A 17927-nucleotide genomic window follows, 5' to 3' on the forward strand; every position below is an offset into this window, starting at 1 on the left:
AAAGACATGAGTTTCAATGATGCTACTCTGCATTAAAGAATGATTTGTGTTCCAGGGGTACGAGACCTTGGTGGGGGACCGGGGAGCCCAGCTGAGTGGGGGACAGAAACAGAGGATTGCTATAGCCAGGGCCCTGGTCAGGAACCCCAAAATACTACTGCTAGATGAAGCCACCTCAGCCCTGGATAATGAGAGTGAGGCTGTGGTTCAAAAAGCCCTAGAAAAGGTTTGGAAAGCTTAAATTTTTAAGAGCCGTTCTCTATAATGACTTGAAATTTTATGTTGGAGCTGTGGCACGAATAGTCACAGAATTTCTCCAAACTCTCTATGATAAAAGTCTTTGATACCCTAAACTAAAATCAGACAATAATTGGTTGCTGGGTATTACGATCACCATGGCTACATGTTTTAAAGTTTGAAAACGACATTTTTTAACATGGTTAGAGCTCCATAGTTAACATTTGTGGCAAAGAATGATTATTGATCGTTTAATAATACATGTACAGTGCAACCTTCTTATCCCACATTCACTGGGAGTGTTGTATCATCTTGCCTCTGTTAATGATCAATGTCAATAAATCCTTTAGGCAGCAATAGGCAGGTCAACCTTAGATGTCAATTTCTTTATGTTGTCTGGTATTGCTCCTGTTAACGATGTTATCACATCCTTCAGGCAGAAGTGGGTAGGACGACCATAGTGGTAGCTCATCGTTTGACAACGGTCAGGAACGCCGATGTTATATTCAGTATGGCTGACGGACAGATACAGGAGAAGGGCAGTCACGAGGAATTAATGGCCAGAAAGGGACTGTATTACACTCTGGTCAACTTACAGGTCAGCAGCTGTAATCATTTCAACTGGTCAGATCCACTGACCACAATTTGAAACAGTCATGAAGAAGTGTGAATTTGAACAAAGTATTCCTTCATCTTCATATTTTATTCAGTAGAGTTTAAAAAATGTTTAAAGCTATCCATGTACAAGTATTTCTTGTTTATAGACGTACAATGATTTTTTTTGTTACAGTCTCAAAGTCACGAGGAGGCAGAAGAAGGTATGAGCAGTGTATTTTTACAGTTTAATTCATAATCTTAGCAAATAATTTCTTTGATCTCTTTTCTGTTCTTAAGGGAGATAACTATCCATTCTCATTGCTTTTCCTCTTTTAATGAAGTCAACAACAATCAAATTTGTTGATAATTGGATGGGTTCTCTGTCTGCTTTTAATCTTTTAATTCAGTGTTCATCTATGTTTAAGAATGTGAAGAACAATTTAAAAAAGAGAAATTAATTTTGCATTGCTAAACATTTTATAGCTAGAGCTGGAATATACTGTAAACCAACTTTTATTTGCAAATGGACATTTTGCGATGTTACCAGGGATAAATTTTTTTTGCGATGCCATTAATTTTGAAGATCAATCTTTTTGGATCTCTGGTTAATAGACACAAACACTTTAATGAACTGTTCACGGCGGAAAAAATTTTTATGTTGATTTTATTTTGCGAACTTCAAAATGCACGTTGATAAATTTTTGTGTTTCAAAATTTTGGGCACAATGTGCACCATAATTTTTTTTACATTTTCTTATTGTGAATTATTTTAAAAATATAAATATTTTTGCGAATTCAAGCTTATATCTAAAAATTTATTAAAGCAAAAATAACCAGATTCATACATGTATATACCAAAGGATCTGGTATTTGTTTAAATAAAACTGAAAGTGGATTAAACAATTTCCATTGCAACAATTCTGTATATATCATAAAAACTAAGATAGAGATAGAATATTTCTGTACCTCCTTTGATAGACATTTTATAACATTTCACTTTTGAATTTTCTGACCATAGTTGCATTTGCTTTGGGGGAAAGTTCACCTACAGCTAGTTTGTTTGACAAGCTGGCTTGGGTGAGCACTGAGAGAGGTAAGTATTTATATAAGTATTAATGTTTCTTGTTGTAGTCTGTGATGATGGCATGAAGGCAGGGTATGATATAGTTTATCGAATAAATCCTCAAGAAAAAGACAACCTTACTTGTATGGAAAATTGTTAGAGAAGTCTTTGTAATATAGTAAATATATGTACCAATGAAAAAAAATCTTGATTATTATGAATTTTTTTTTTGCAAAAAAGGATAAGATTTTTGAAAGAATTTTTAGAACAAAGGGGGGGGATTATTATGAATAAATTGGAATAAGTATTTCAACAAGTTGCAAAAAAGGATAAGATTTTTGAAAGAATTTTTAGAACAAAGATTTACCCAATGAAAAAAAATCTTGATTATTATGAATAAATTGGAATAAGTATTTCAACAAGTTGCAAAAAAGGATAAGATTTTTGAAAGAATTTTTAAAACAAAAATTATTATTATGGGTTATCCATACCTTCATCCTTCTTTCCACCTGTCCATACATTTGATTAAAAAAACAATGGGGATACCCATCTCTTCTTGTCTGCAACTTCTCCTTTACCACAGAATAAAATTCAATGCGAGACTTTCAGGGATTCTTTATTGCATATTAAATTCCTATTTTACGTTGGACAGATATTTGAGTTTTTTATAGCAAATCATTGAAGCTTATTCTTTCTATAAAATTGGGGTGCCCATCTTGTATCAGCAAAACCTCATACCACTCATGACTTAATAAAATTTCATGAATTATATTGAATCTTAAGTACAAAGAGCCATTGTGCACTCTTTTCTTCATATTTATTTGACGAATATTTGGGTTTTCTTAAAAATGGTATTTCTCATATCTGACATACTTCTATGAGAGGGGGTATCATTTTTTGAGCTCAGTGCTCACAATGTACCTTTAGTTTAGATAATGTAACATGTTAGGATGTGAAAGGTCAATAATATTAAAACAAAGGACCTTAGATACATTGCTGACAATTTTCCATACATGCATATAGAATACCTCTTTTTTTTTGCTTTTCGTAAATGAATCCTTGCAATATTTGTTTCAGCTTTGTGAATTGCATGGAAATTTTAATTAAACATGTTTAATGTGCTGAAAGTTGGCATGAACAATAGCTGTGTTTCATTGTACTTTAAAAATGATGCGATATATGTTGGTCTTGCATGTGGAATTGCACGGTTAAAGCAAAAATGTTGATTGGTGAGGCTAAGTGACTAAACAGAAATATTGCATGAAAAATTGAATGCAGTGGTATATTCCATTCATTTATTGTTTTGTGGAATTTGTAATTAAGCTACACACAATCAGTATATTGGATGTTGTTTCTGCATGGAAGAATTTTTCATTTCATAAAATTAAAGAAATTTTACATCGTTCAGTACATGTAGCTGTTGTATTAGTCTGAAATATCTGACATTTAATTTCCAGGCTTTTTTCATGATTTTGATATTTTATATGCAAGGAAAACGTCAGACATTTCAGACTACTGGCTCCGGAGCCATAAAACTGACATGGGCTCACTTTTGATATAAGTGTCACTTTTGTACTACATGTATTAATCCCTATTGAAAAAGTGAGACTGAGACCAAAAGTGAACTCTTCTCAGTTTTACGGCCCCAGAGCATGCTGTTTATGTCTGTATTAGTTGTAAGTTAAAAATTGCCTTAATGTACATGATAAAACATTGAGATACACTTGTGTGTTCATATGCATGTTGTAGAAATTATTTATTTATTTATTGGACACATGCAACTGTCCTGACACAGCAAACACCAGAGCACTTCAATAAAGAAAGCAAGATCTTAGATCCACCACAAAAGTTATTACAAGGAGTAATAGATGCACCTAGTTTAGAAATCAGTTCACCTAGATAAAAATAATTTCAGCGATTGTCAACTAAGTAAGAGATATTAGTTTGTTGATAAGCAAAAAAAAAATTAATGAGATACCCTTTTTATTGCTAAATCAATAAAATATAAACACCAAATCACCTCCCTCATCATTTTTTGTTGATGTAAAAAGCCTCATCATATTTTGGCGGCAATAAAAAAGAAAAAAAAATGCCTCCCTCCCTCATCATATTTCTTGAAAAAAGGCTTGAGAACCAAGTAATTAACTTTGCATGGCCTAAGCTTTATAAAGGAAGGTTAAATAAATTGCTTTTAAAAATGAATTACATATATTCTATACTACCAATTTTCTTGAAAGTTTTTGGTAGTGAAAGTATTATATGACCTGTATTAGAAAAAAATAATGATTTTATAAAATTTATGTTCTCTAAAGATGGTCAATGAAAAGTGAAAGTAGAAAAATATTTAAGATGTAAGAAGGATGGATATGATCCTATTATATTTTGTTAACCACAAGCCTTTTAGAAACTTTCCATACTGCTGATTTTCTCAAAGGACCTTTCATCTCAATCAAAACTTGCCATTCAAACATCAGTGGGTGAATGTCATTCAAAAGAAGAGTAAATCACAATGTTACCTAGAAGGGCCAATCAATTCTCTTTCAAATAGGAAAAAAAATTCTGCTGAACTGCAGCAAGATCGCAATGAATCAAGATTTAGTAATTTCCAAATTTACCCAAAATTGAAAATTTCCTCTTTTTTGTCTTTTCATGGAACAGTGGTTGAGGAATTGGAGCATGAAATGTTTGATGAAGCAGAACCAGATGAGCATGTTGCTTTGATGCAGAAGGTCAAAGGTCAGAATGGTGTGCCGTATGACAGACAGATGTCATCAGTGAGTGGGCACAGTGCCATTAGTCACCATGAGGTCACGGAGGGAAAAACTGAAGAGGAGGAGGCAAGTTATTTACAGAGGGACATTAGCTTCCACCTAAGAGCTCATGACCTAAGTTGTTAGATTGACCCAAGGTCATTTGGGGAAGTTCAAGGTCACTGGAAGAAAAACAGATTTTGTGATAAATGGTTATTTCACACAAAGTTTGTGTGTCATGTGTTGACAAGGTCATTTCAGTTCAAGGTCACTGAAAATTTTTAAAAATCATGTTTGATACATATCTTTTATAGATAAAGACATTTCACACAAAGATTGCCCATGACCCAATTGTGTCGACCTTGACCCAAGGTCAATTTGGAACCTTTCACTTTAGATATAATCTTATGGATATATTTTGATAAATGTAATATCAAAAAAAATGACACACCTACTATTGATAGAGCAATTACATTTTGTACAGAGGAAAGAGTGTGAAATGTAAACAGAGCATTTTATTCAAAGTAAAAAAAAATGTTGACTTCTCAGGAGAGCAATTTCACACATACATATAAGTTTGTACATAAGAAATTTTCCGCCCCCTTTTTTGCCTCTTTGGCACTACTCCTTTGTGAAAAAATTTAAAATGAGGTAGTTTCAGAGAGCACGGTATAATTATTTTCTTCAACAGAATGTAATGAGTGAATTTGAAAACAGGCAAAATTGAATGCAAATGTTAAAGGACAAAAATAACATGGGGCAAAGATTCCCTGGTGTACATACAGTAGATTAAAGTTATGTTTATATTTTTAGGAGGAAGCAGAAAGTGATGTACCTCTTGTTCCGATAGGAAAAATCATGAAGATGAACTCGCCTGAGTGGTTATATATCACATTAGGCAGTATAAGTTCTGTGATAGTGGGGGCTATCCAGCCAGCATTTGCTTTCCTGATGGCTGAGTTCCTGAAAGTAAGTCTTGCTGTTGAATCATTATAAATAAATTTTATGGGGATCGGTGCTCTTTGGCTGTGAGAATATATGCATTGCAGTTATAGTGATCAGTCATAGAAGAGATTTTCAATGCAGAATTTGTGTCACTACCTAAATTCTTTATTTTACACAAAGAACTTAACACATCTGTATTGCAAAATGGATTGAGACCTCGTATTACAAGAAAACTAATATTAAGTTGAAGGTTGATCACAAGATTTTACATGGATTTCAGAACAAAAAAAAACAAAAGTCAATAATTTAATTTTGCAAGTGCAGCTTGTAGGGAAATGATGCAAAAATGAATTCCTCATGTTTACAAAGGAATCTACAGAATTCACTGAGAGTCTGTAATTTTTCAGGTATTTTCAATGACCGTAGATGAACAGAATGAAGTCATTGGTGTGTTGGTTGGAGTCGTCATGGGAGTAGCTGTCTTTACCGCATTACTCAGGCTTACTTTGGTAATTATAATTAAACCATGCATTTTTAATTAGTTTATGATTTTATTCTAACTTAAGAAAAAAGAAATAAAGAACAAAGGTAATCATAAAACAGAATTGGTTAGAAATGAAAAATGGGAGGGTATTAGTTAGGGTTCAAGAAAGATAAAGGATCTGATATAAAGGAGAAATTAAAGAGAAGGTAAAAGTTTGGAATGACATTGGGGCAGGGAAAGGAACTTGGAAGAAAGTTGAAAGGAATAGGGCCATGTGGACAGAGGGAAAGTTGGAAGGAATAGGGTTGTGTGGGCAGGGGAAAAATGGAAGGAATATGGTTATGTGGGCAAGGGAAAAAATGGAAGGAATAGGGTTATGTGGACAAGGGAAAAATGGAAGGAATAGGGTTATGTGGATAGGAGAAAAGTTGAAGAAATAGGGTAATGTGGGCAGGGGAAAATTGGAAGGAATAGGGTTATGTGGATAGGAGAAAAGTTGAAGAAATAGGGTAATGTGGGCAGGGGAAAGTTGAAGGAATAGGGTCATGTGGAATGAGGAAAAAATGGAAGGAATAGGGTTATGTGGATAGGATAAAAAAGTTAAAGGAATAGGGTCATGTGGATAGAAGAAAAGTTGAAGAAATAGGGTAATGTGGGCAGGGGAACGTTGAGGGAATAGGGTCATGTGGACAGGGGAAAAAATGGAAGGAATAGGGTTATGTGGATAGGATAAAAAAGTTAAAGGAATAGGGTCATGTGGATAGGAGAAAAGTTGAAGAAATAGGGTAATGTGGGCAGGGGAACATTGAAGGAATAGGAAAATGTGGGAAAAATGGAAGGAATAGGGTTATGTGGATAGGATAAAAAAGTTAAAGGAATAGGGTCATGTGGATAGGAGAAAAGTTGAAGAAATAGGGTAATGTGGGCAGGGGAACATTGAAGGAATAGGAAAATGTGGGCAGGGGAAAAATGGAAGGAATAGGGTTATGTGGATAGGATAAAAAAGTTAAAGGAATAGGGTCATGTGGATAGGAGAAAAGTTGAAGAAATAGGGTAATGTGGGCAGGGGAAAGTTGAAGGAATAGGAAAATGTGGGCAGGGGAAGAGTTGGAAGGAATAGGGTCATGTGGACAGGGGGAAAAATGGAGGGAATAGGGTTATGTGGGCAGGGAAAAGTTGGAAGGAATAGGGTCACGGGAACAGGGGAAAAGTTGGAAGGAATAAGTCATGTGGAAAGGAACTCCTCAAGTTTTACAAGATCATAAAAGGGTAGGGGATGTGGGGATAAGTGCTATATGATGGGGGAAATTTGAAAGGGAATTGGGAAAAATGTTGCAAGTTCACAAGTAAAAAAAATATGTGTTCACTGCGAAAAAATTCCAAGCAATTATACTCCCTATTAAGGTTCATTGATACTGTGATAAGAGTGATAACTCTAACTGGTATATTATTATTCCTTTATAAAACTGTCACGTTAACAGGTCATTTTTGTGAAAATTTGCTCCGCAAGGTATGCTGAAATTGTGTGAATTTTAATCATGAATTAGATTTTTTTTTGGAAAAACAGGCATTATTGAAATATTTATGCCCCCCTTCGAAGAAGGGAGGGCATATTGCTTTGCTGTTGTCTTTAGGTGGGTCTGTCTGTCTGTCGGTACATTTAGTTTCCGTTCATTTTCTTCACAACCGTTGCACATGCTGAAACGAAATTTGGTAAACAGATTAATTAGGTGAATATCCAAGTCAGGTTCTGTTTTCAATATATTGCCCCATTTTTGACAGAGTTATGCCCCTTGGACTTAGAAAAATTCCATTTATTTGCAGTTTCCGTTCATTTTCTTCGCAGGGGTTGCACATATTGAAATGAAATTTAGTATACAGGTATTTCAGATAAATATCTAGGTCAAGTTCTGTTTTGAGTACAATCGTTTCCTTTTTGTTAGAGTAATGCCCCTTGGACTTAGAAAAATTCCATTTATTTGCAGTTTCTGTTCATTTTCTTCGCAGGGGTTGCACATATTGAAATAAAATTTGGTATACAGATTTATGAGCTGAATATCTAGGTCAAAATATGTTTTGCCTTTATGCAAATGATTGCACCATTTTTGTTAAAGTAATGCCCCTTGGACTTATAAAAATTCCACTTATTTGCAGTTTCCATTCATTTTCTTTGCAGAGGTTGCACATATTGAAATGAAATTTAGTATACAGATATATCAGATAAATATCTAGGTCAAGAAGTGTTTTTGGTACGATCGCTTCCTTTTTGTTAGAGTTATGCCCCTTGGACTTAGAAATTCCACTTAATTGCAGTTTCCATTCCTTTCTTTGCAGAGGTTGCACATATTGAAATGAAATTTAGTATACAGATTTTTCAGCTGAATATCTAGGTCAAGAAATGTTTTGGGTAGGATCGCACCATTTTAGACAGAGTTATGCCCTTTTGGACTTAAAAAAATTCCAATTTGGGGTGAGGGGGGCATAAGTGTCTTACAAACATCTCTTGTTTATATGAGTAAGCAGAGGAATGATAACCTTAAAATTTGTCTGTATTTTCATCAATGTAATTTTGAGTTTATTTAAGCAGGTTTGATCTTTTGATTTATTAATGATGACCTAGTTTGATGTAACCTGTTTCTATGTCTTGTTTGCAGTCCATTTGTTTTGTGAAAGCGGGTTCTGATTTGACGTTGAGGATGAGGAAACTGGCATTCAAATCTATAGTATGGCAGGTAAACAAACTGTTACATATTCAATATATAAGACTGCAGAATCAAAGATATGCCCACCATAAATAAAATTTACTTGACTGAACTGAATAATTAGGCCCCATTGTTCAAACCTAGTAAACTTAATTGGTATGAATTTGTAATCGTAGATTATGATAAAAACGTTCATTTTAACATCCATGTCCTGAAAAATGTTCAGTAAATACACTCAAAAGAACCCAGAATCGGTTCTAGTTTCTGGCAGAATGACCCTACAAAATAAAGGAACCCACTGTAGAAATATATTTATGAGAATACTTACATTTCCAAAGTCATTTTTGGAGATAAAATTACAAATAGTTAAAGTACTTTATTTCCTCATCAATGCACTGGTTCATTGATAGGTGCGATTAAAAAATATCAAGTGCAAGGTGGGACAATTAGAGACAAGAAGCGGGGCTTCTAGCACGTGGATTGGCGGAATCAATACCATGTAAATATAAGGAATAACTGTCAGATTTTTCGATTTCATAAGGATAATCAATCGATTGGTTTGTGTGACAATTTTATGCATAAATGCCTTTATGCAAATGATCACGCAAGCCAATCAATTGATATCACATCATGAAATCGAAAAATAAAGACTTATTCCTGAATTAAATGTATTTTTTTATTCGAAGAGACATGTTATGTTTGTTACTTATCTTTGTCAAGGGCCACAGGTTTTCGTCTGCCTCTTTTCTACCAGTGTGAATTAGAGAATAACTACATGTACTTGTGAACTAAAAAGTCTATACCATTGGTTTACCTGCAAAGATGTTGTTTTGTTTTGAAGGATATAAGCTTCTTTGATAGCCATGAGAATCGTGTTGGTGCTCTGACCACGAGGTTAGCCAGCGATGCTGCTCTTGTTCAAGGGGTGAGTTTATCTTTATACTGTCAAACCTCGTTACTGTAAATCACGTTTTATTCGCGAGAACTTTATTTTCGCGTAATTGCGCGAGACAATGAGGTCATGAAAATTTCATTCTCGCATTTAAAAGTATTCCTTACGATTATATAGAGGAAAAACAACAATTCGTGAAAATTATGTCTTGCTAATAAAGAGTCAATGACTATCTCGCGAAAATAAGGTGTAGCGAAAATTTAGTGATCTACAGTATCTTAAACTTAATGAGACCAAGAACATACATTGATATATCCAGGGATTCAAGACTTTCAGTGTAAATTGATTAGGGAAAAAACCCATATGAACTTTCAAATCAGTTCAACTTCTCCTTAAAATTTCTCATCTCCTTTAGCATTTATAAATTTGCACAATAAATATCATAATCTTGAACTTATTGAAACCAAGATAAACCTTTGAAGTTAAATGCAATAAGAAAATTTCAAATCATTTCAAATCCATATAGTGTTGGAGTTATCAAACTTTGAGGTATCAAAGTTTATATATTAATTTTAATAATTGCACAATAGATTTTGACATTTTTGCATTTTTCATGTTCTATAAAATGAGCCAGGGAAATACATTTTGCCCATTAAATCCTGAATTCTATTATTGTTTTGGACATGCAGTGCAATTTCTAATTGAAAATTCTCTACACATTAGAACTTGGCTCATCTACTGAATTGGACAGTGATATGGATAGTCATTTTACTAAATTGGTCAAGGCCATAACTAGCTCAACAGAATGACTCTTTCTGGATGTCAATTTTTACAATTTTTTATTTGAATGTATTTAATAGCTATACTTATTCCTTATTTGTAGGCCACAGGAACTAAGATAGGCCAGGTATTGGAGTCTGTAGCCGTCCTCACCACGGCACTGATAGTGGCCTTTATCTACAGCTGGAACCTCACCCTGGTCATTCTGGCCTTCATGCCCCTGATGATGGGGGTGGGGGTCATGCAGTCCAAACTGGTGGCAGGCTTTGCCAAGGGGGATAAAAAGTCTATGGAAGAAGCTGGAAAGGTTTGGAATACTTATTTATCATAAATTCTGCAGTGCAGCAAAACTTCTTGACACAGGACAATTCTTTGATATCAATACATGTAATCAAGATAGATTAGGATTAATTTAATGATGGTAAGTAATTTTAAATTAAATGAAATACGCAAAAATGGTATTTTCTTGTGCAGACATTCTATCTTGTAGCAATATTACACAAAAAATAAAAAAACTATATTAAAGGTGATTTAAAGTATTCGAATGAAGCTTAAAAAAATACTCTTTGTGAACAAATAAATACCTATACCTGTACAGTGTTCATATAAAACAGGTGTGTGCAGACTAAATAAATAAATTATGTGTATCTGTTCAACATTTTTTATAATTGGACAGGTGTGTACAGAGGCCATAGACAACGTGAGAACGGTTGTATCACTCACAAGGGAGAAAACTTTTGTCGATGAGTACTCTTCACATGTTGACAGCATTTATAAGTAAGTTAATAAATATAAACGTCAAAATTGATTTTTTTATAAAAAAATTGTTTATAGAAATGATGTTGCTCTAATAATTGAATCAGTAAAACTTGTGCGTCGGTAAAACTTGAATGAAGTGCCTGAAGGAAAGACATGAAATTCTAGGTCTTAACTTCAAAGGAAAAAAAACCTTATTCTCTTTCTGAAATTTGATGTAATTGTATGCATTGTTATCAATAGGTCGGGTGTAAAGCGAGCTGCTCTCTATGGCCTTGTGTTTGGCACTTCCCAGAGTATTATGTACTTCGCGTATGCGGCAGCGTTCTCCTACGGGGCCTACTTAGTGACTCAGGGACTCCCATTCCAGGATGTGTTCAGGTAAAGTTCTTTTACAGTTTAGCATCTCTTCATATGGAGTACATGTATAGAGCTCTTCAGGATGAAAAGGTCTTCTACACTTTTCATCCTGAAGAGCTATATACTACACATGAAGAGATGCTAAATTATGATAATTATTATGATTGCAGTACTGCAAATTCCTCATTTTACTTTATTACTTAATTTTGCAAAATGGCTCTTAGACATTAAATCACAAGAACAAAAAAATCCCCCAAGTGGATGCTTGTTCTGTGTGGTTTTACATGGAATGCAGCACCAAAAAATAAAAGTGAGTACATGTAATTTACACGTGTGGTGCTTCGCCCAAAATTACCCAAAATTATGTCATAATTACCCGCTTAGATTTAGGAATCTTCTGTATACTTTCTCTTTACTTGACTTTACCTGGAATTTTTTCTGGTTTGTGTTTTAGGGTATTTGGTGCTATTATATTTGGGGGAATGCATGTAGGAAGAACCAGTTCCAGTGCACCGGATTTCACAAAAGGAAGGCGAGCTGCCACCAGATTGTTTTCTATCATTGAGAGGGTACCAGTCATTGATGCTCAAAAAGAAGAGGGAGAAAAACCAGTAAGTTAATTTTTTTTTGGGGGGGGGGGGCACATAAACATTATTCAGATTAATTTTTTATAATCATGATGTTACTCCCAGACTTTGACTGGTAGATTTAATTTATGCAGGTTCACTGCATATGTTTAATCTAAATAAGGGGCAAAGACTCAATTGGAACAAAAGTATGAGGATGCTAACTTTATTTTTACATCAACCATTCACTGCCAAACATACAGTTTCTCGTAGTACTTCCTGCAAGGTGATTTTTCTGCAGCATGCTACAAATCTATATGCTCAACATTCTGTTTGGATTATTTCTTTCTGGAAGGAGTAAAGAGTTACCTAGCCAATTAATTTTTTGATGTACATTGGGAAGTTCATTGGGACCATCTCATTCAAAAATGAATTATCAAAGGACAATTTAGACTGGACTTTCTTTTCAATACACCATGTTCATTATCAAACTTCCAGAAGCCTTAAATGCATTGCAACTCATTTAACTGATTGGTCAATCAGTAGAGTAAACAGATAGCTTAACCAAATTGCAAAATGGTGATGTCAGAAAATACTGTGATTTTGACCTGTTCAGTATATACTAATTTTTAATATTAAGGTTTACATACATATATTTATACTTGATGTTTTAATTTTCTAAATTGTATGAACTTTTTACAGGAATCCTTAACTGGAGCAGTTGAGTTGAATGAGGTCCACTTTACCTACCCTTCTCGACCTGATGTGAAAGTTTTAGAGGGCCTAAGTTTGTCTGTAAAACCCGGTGAAACTTTTGCTCTAGTTGGGACAAGTGGTTGTGGGAAAAGCACCACTGTTCAACTTATAGAACGGTTTTATGATCCCAGCAGTGGTTCAGTGGTAAGTGGTTTTCCAGGAATGGCTGTAGTAAAAGTACCACTGCTTAACTTATAGTTCAGTGGTTAGTGGTTATACATGAGTTGCTGTGGTAAAAGCACCACTGTTCACAACTTAATATAGGATGATTGTATGATCCCAGCAATGGTTCAGGGGAAAGAGGTTGTGATAAAAGTACCACTATTCACTTTATAGAGCTGTTTTATGTTCCCAACAGAAAATCTTCAAAATTGAGATTGCTTATAAACAAGTTGTTAGAAAAACTAGCATTTGAAAATAATTTTGAAGTTGAAAAGATGTATTTGATTTTCTGCTTCTTGCAAACAAAATAAAATTCTCTTGTTTAAATTTTCCTAATTTCCTGCAACTGTTCAATTGGAAGAATGAATGAATTCAAAATAAATCAATAAATAAATAAAAAATAAATAAATGAAATTAATTAATTTTTAAACAAGGAAGTTTCTATGTAAAATTAAGATTAATGGTTTGAAGTTACTTTGCAGATGGTGGACAAGTTCAACCTGAAGTCGCTGAACCTGAACTGGTTGAGGTCACAGATAGGAATCGTTTCCCAGGAACCCATGTTGTTTGACACCAGTATTGCTGAGAATATAGCATACGGGGATAACTCCCGAGAGGTTCCCATGGATGAAATCATCAGATCTGCCAGGAATGCCAACATCCATAGCTTCATTGAAGGTTTACCTCATGTGAGTTTATAGTTTGAATTTTAGCAGATTATTGATACCATTGAATAAATGCTCATTACAGACTTTGGAATTCTGATTTTTTCCTTTCTTTTTTTTTTTATTTTTATCTATATTAGAATTGTAAAAAAGTCAAATTGCAAATTTCAATGTACCAAAGAGTCCACAATTGGGATTTTTTTGTGGAACTTACATAATTTATATGAATATGCTTTGGTTTGTATTCAGAATGGAACATTTTTTCATACTGTTCACATGTTGATAATTTTGGCATAATTTTTCTACATTACAAATATTTCTTTGTTCAAAGTATTTCAGTAATTATAGTTCATCATAGTAATGAAAGGTAATAGTTTTGTCATTTATATTTGTAGGGCTATGAAACAAATGTTGGCGATAAAGGTACACAACTCTCCGGAGGTCAGAAGCAGCGAATCGCCATCGCTCGTGCACTTATCAGAAATCCTAAAATATTACTTCTTGATGAAGCCACATCAGCATTAGACACTGAGAGTGAAAGGGTACTGTTTTACTATATTACAGTTTAACAGAACACTGAGCAAAGGAATAACAGTTTAGATATATTACAATGCAACACACATGAAGTGAACAATAATAATTGAATAAATGCATGCATTGAAGTAATTTTCATGCAATAATGATTAAATATTAAATGCATACATTGAGGTAATGTTCATTTCCAGTACACAACTTCAAAGTCATTAATGTGCAGTCATGTATTTTATACAGAGATTAAGAAAATTTGAAGTTGATCAAAAGCTTTTTTACTGAACTGATCTCAGAAAATTTTAGTTCAGGAAGCAATATTAGTTATCCAGGTTCAGGTTAGGGAGTATGGATAGGAATACAACCCACGGTAAATCTGCTCATTTCCTATGTAGCTTGTAACTCAAGCTTTGATTGGTTACAAATTCGGGTGTAAATTTACGTACACCCTACTTGAGCCGAGGGAAAATAACCTAACGTCACAATGCATAGTTTTTCTATGATAAAAATTAAAAAGCAAATAACATAACGTCACAATGCATTGTAGTACATATTAAATCTTATTGATAATTTGAGACACTGTTGATTGGACTTATGTTTTCAAAGAATTTATATGGAACATAGGAAATGAATTCGTTATCCAGGTCCAATCAGTCGTGTACGGGGATTTACCTTGGGTTGTATTCCATACACCCTTTGGCCTTCTGCTTCAGGGTTTATGGAATAAAACCCGGGGTAAATCATCGTACACCCTTGATTGGACCTGGATAACTAATATTACACCTATGATACACTCAGGATAGGAACTGAGTGTAAATCTTTCACGTCAAGAATCTATTATTTTTAGAAAGTTTTATGCACTTGAATACCGTCTTCTTTCAGATTGTTCAGGAGGCATTAGATAAAGCTAGAGAGGGCCGTACTTGTGTTGTGATTGCTCATAGACTGTCTACAATTCAAAACGCAGATAAGATCGCCATAATACACAAAGGGCATGTGGTAGAATTAGGAAGCCATTCCGAATTATTGACCAAGAAAGGTGTTTACTGGAAACTCTGTCAGCATAATGTGAAGAAAAGCTGAATCAAACATAGCACTACTTAGATCTGTTGACAGAATGTTTCCCTTAGTTAGATAAGAAAAAAAGATAATCCCCCACCCAGTACTGCTACATGAAGTTCTCAGTTTTCATGGAGACTGGGGGGGGGGGAGGGGGGGATTGGAGGGGTTATTGTGATAAATATATATTATTGGGACCATAATATGTACCAATATTTATTTGACCAGAAGTTTTACCATAATATATACAAATATTTAATTGTCCAGTTTACTAGCCTTTTCTAAATATAATCTTACAACTAAGACAAAACTTTTCCCCTACCCCAACATGTATCTAAGCTGTAGTGGGACATAAAAAAAATCTTATATCCCTATTACATTTAGTTACTTAGTAAAAATATTTAAGAAAAAATATACATATTTATTTATAAACAAAAATTACAGAAATATCAAATTTTCATCTTAGTCATATAATTATTTGTGAAAATGGCCACAGGAAGTTTTCTTTAACAGCTGTTTTTTCATCATTATCATAATTTGGATAATTGTTGAAATTTGAAATATGAGTGTCATTGTTTTATCTGCATTTATGTCGTTTTGAAAAATGTCTATTTTTTCATTCTATCTATCAATGACTATCATACGAGGGCTGTTCAATAAATAATGTCCTCGGTGCTCGGAAAGAAGCAAAAGACGCTTTTCAATGATTTAATCTTCATTATTTTACTTATTAATCTCTCTTGATTAAAACACATGTCCATAACATTTTGTATCCAATTTCTGATTGTTTGTAGAACTCATTTTTGGGTATGACCCTTAGTATACTGGAAAATGGCAGATCCAATGATTTCCTGGACTTGTTTCTTCCTTATTAAAGGTGTTTTTTTCAAATTTGGAAATAGAAACAAGTCAAAAGGTCTAAGATCTGGCGAATATTGTTAATGTGAAAAATATTAACTATCCGTTTATCCCGAAAACCCTTTACTCATCAGGGCATGCGGGTTTGGACGCTGTCATGGAGAAATTTAATGTAGTGGATTCCTGATTCTGGGTCATTCCTCTAGTAAACCTTTCAATTTTTTTTGCAAACAATTTGCTTTTTAAACTCCTCTAGAAATTAAACTGTCTCATCGAATACGAATTTGAACAACAATACCACTAATATTTAAGAAAATTGCATATAAATCTGTCTTTGTGCTCTTGCAATTCTTTGTTCTCACCAGACCTTCGCTGTTTTGTCAAGTACATCTTATCGTAAATTTTGTTTTGAGGATTTTAAGCAATAGATTCAAGTTCCAATATCCGTTTGAATATCTAAACAACATGGATAACTCCAATTATTGATATATTTTTTGAAATGGTAAGACATTTGTACACGCTAACGTTTTAACTCATTTTTCAAAATATAGGGTGACCTTTGAGTACTAAGCTTTTTTACCGTCAAACGTTTCTTTAAAAAAGTTTAAACTAACCCCGATGTGATGTCTATCAAATTTGCTATGTGTTTTAAAGTCAATCCTACATCATCAAGTATTATTTGGTGAAATTTGGCAAACAGTACATAAGTTGTTGTAATTTTTGTTGGCGAGGATGGTACCCATTTTTGATGCCCATTATATAATTTTTTATCATTGAAATCCACCTGCTTATTTGTCTATAAAACAGGCATTAGTTGCTGTAAATGTCACATATTTCAGTGAATATTTCTTTTGGATTTTTAACAAGTTTTACAGCTGATTTGATGAAGCTTTTATTTTCTCTTGAGTTTACCGATTCTTTACCATTCATTTATAATGCAGTGTCTCGAAAAGCCCTTGTTTCCCAGCTTCTCACGATGAAACTATGTGATGAAAAGTGGTCACATAAACTGTTATAAATTCATTAAAGATTCAACTATTAGAAAAGGTAAAGTTTAATGTTATATGATATCTGTATTGTATGTCATACAGTTCAGGACATTATTTATTGAACAGCCCTCGTATATAATGTGCTGAACACGTGTATCTTTTGTCCTTATTTTCTATTTGTATGTGTTTATTTTTTTTCACCTTATTTATTTTGAATTTTATATCCAGGCACTTAAACCATTCAGTGGACATCGATCAATTCTTTTCTTTTCATCAAATTATTGAACAAAATAATTCTATGGAACAGTGGCCCTTTTCACACATTGTTACTGTCTTAGAATAAACATAATGATAATAGAATAAAACTATAATAATCAAAAATTTAATTCTCGCGTATAAAAGTAGTCCTTGAGGTTATTTAAAGTATATATTTTTTTTCAATTAAGCTTATTTGCTGTATCATTTACTTCATTTAATATAAAACAATGAACAAATAAAGTTGAAAATGGACATTTGTAAAACTATAACAAAACCAGCTGAGATTTATATGATGCAATATATTTGTTCTTTTTCTTTTTTTTAAAAATATTAAAATAGTAATAAAAGTGATTATTTGATCAATGTAAACAGTACTTTAATCAACTTATAATTTTTAAAATCGTGGAAGTTTTAATATAGATAAATGAAACACGTATAAGTGATTATCAAATTTGGTGTTCTAAAGTTGAATATAAGTGCAAATGTTTAAATTATTGAATTATGAGATGCCCTTTAAGTA

The 17927-nt window shown here is 33.4% G+C and overlaps 1 protein-coding gene across 3 annotated transcripts in view; it reads left to right on the forward strand.

Annotated features, from left to right (window-relative positions):
• LOC134236666 (ATP-dependent translocase ABCB1-like) overlaps positions 1-15845 on the forward strand; it is a 30735-nt gene extending 14890 nt beyond the window's left edge. The window contains exons 11-27 of one of the 3 annotated variants that reach the window (XM_062718841.1): positions 56-226; positions 674-835; positions 1028-1055; positions 1853-1927; positions 4556-4738; positions 5468-5616; positions 6000-6101; positions 8731-8808; positions 9620-9703; positions 10554-10757; positions 11127-11227; positions 11450-11587; positions 12021-12177; positions 12835-13032; positions 13533-13739; positions 14111-14257; positions 15126-15845. In XM_062718841.1, coding sequence (XP_062574825.1) covers positions 56-226; positions 674-835; positions 1028-1055; positions 1853-1927; positions 4556-4738; positions 5468-5616; positions 6000-6101; positions 8731-8808; positions 9620-9703; positions 10554-10757; positions 11127-11227; positions 11450-11587; positions 12021-12177; positions 12835-13032; positions 13533-13739; positions 14111-14257; positions 15126-15326 — 2385 coding nt within the window. In that variant the 3' untranslated portion in view covers positions 15327-15845. Of the gene's footprint in view, positions 1-55; positions 227-673; positions 836-1027; positions 1056-1852; positions 1928-4555; positions 4739-5460; positions 5617-5999; positions 6102-8730; positions 8809-9619; positions 9704-10553; positions 10758-11126; positions 11228-11449; positions 11588-12020; positions 12178-12834; positions 13033-13532; positions 13740-14110; positions 14258-15125 lie in introns of all 3 variants that reach the window. The other 2 variants (XM_062718840.1, XM_062718842.1) reach the window with 2 other exon arrangements.
• Positions 15846-17927: the final 2082 nt, after the last annotated feature.

This window comes from Saccostrea cucullata, unplaced genomic scaffold (assembly GCF_032062105.1).
Source record: "Saccostrea cucullata isolate Sc308-1 unplaced genomic scaffold, CSIRO_AGI_Scuc_v1 ctg443, whole genome shotgun sequence".
Taxonomy (NCBI): Eukaryota; Metazoa; Mollusca; class Bivalvia; order Ostreida; family Ostreidae; genus Saccostrea; species Saccostrea cuccullata.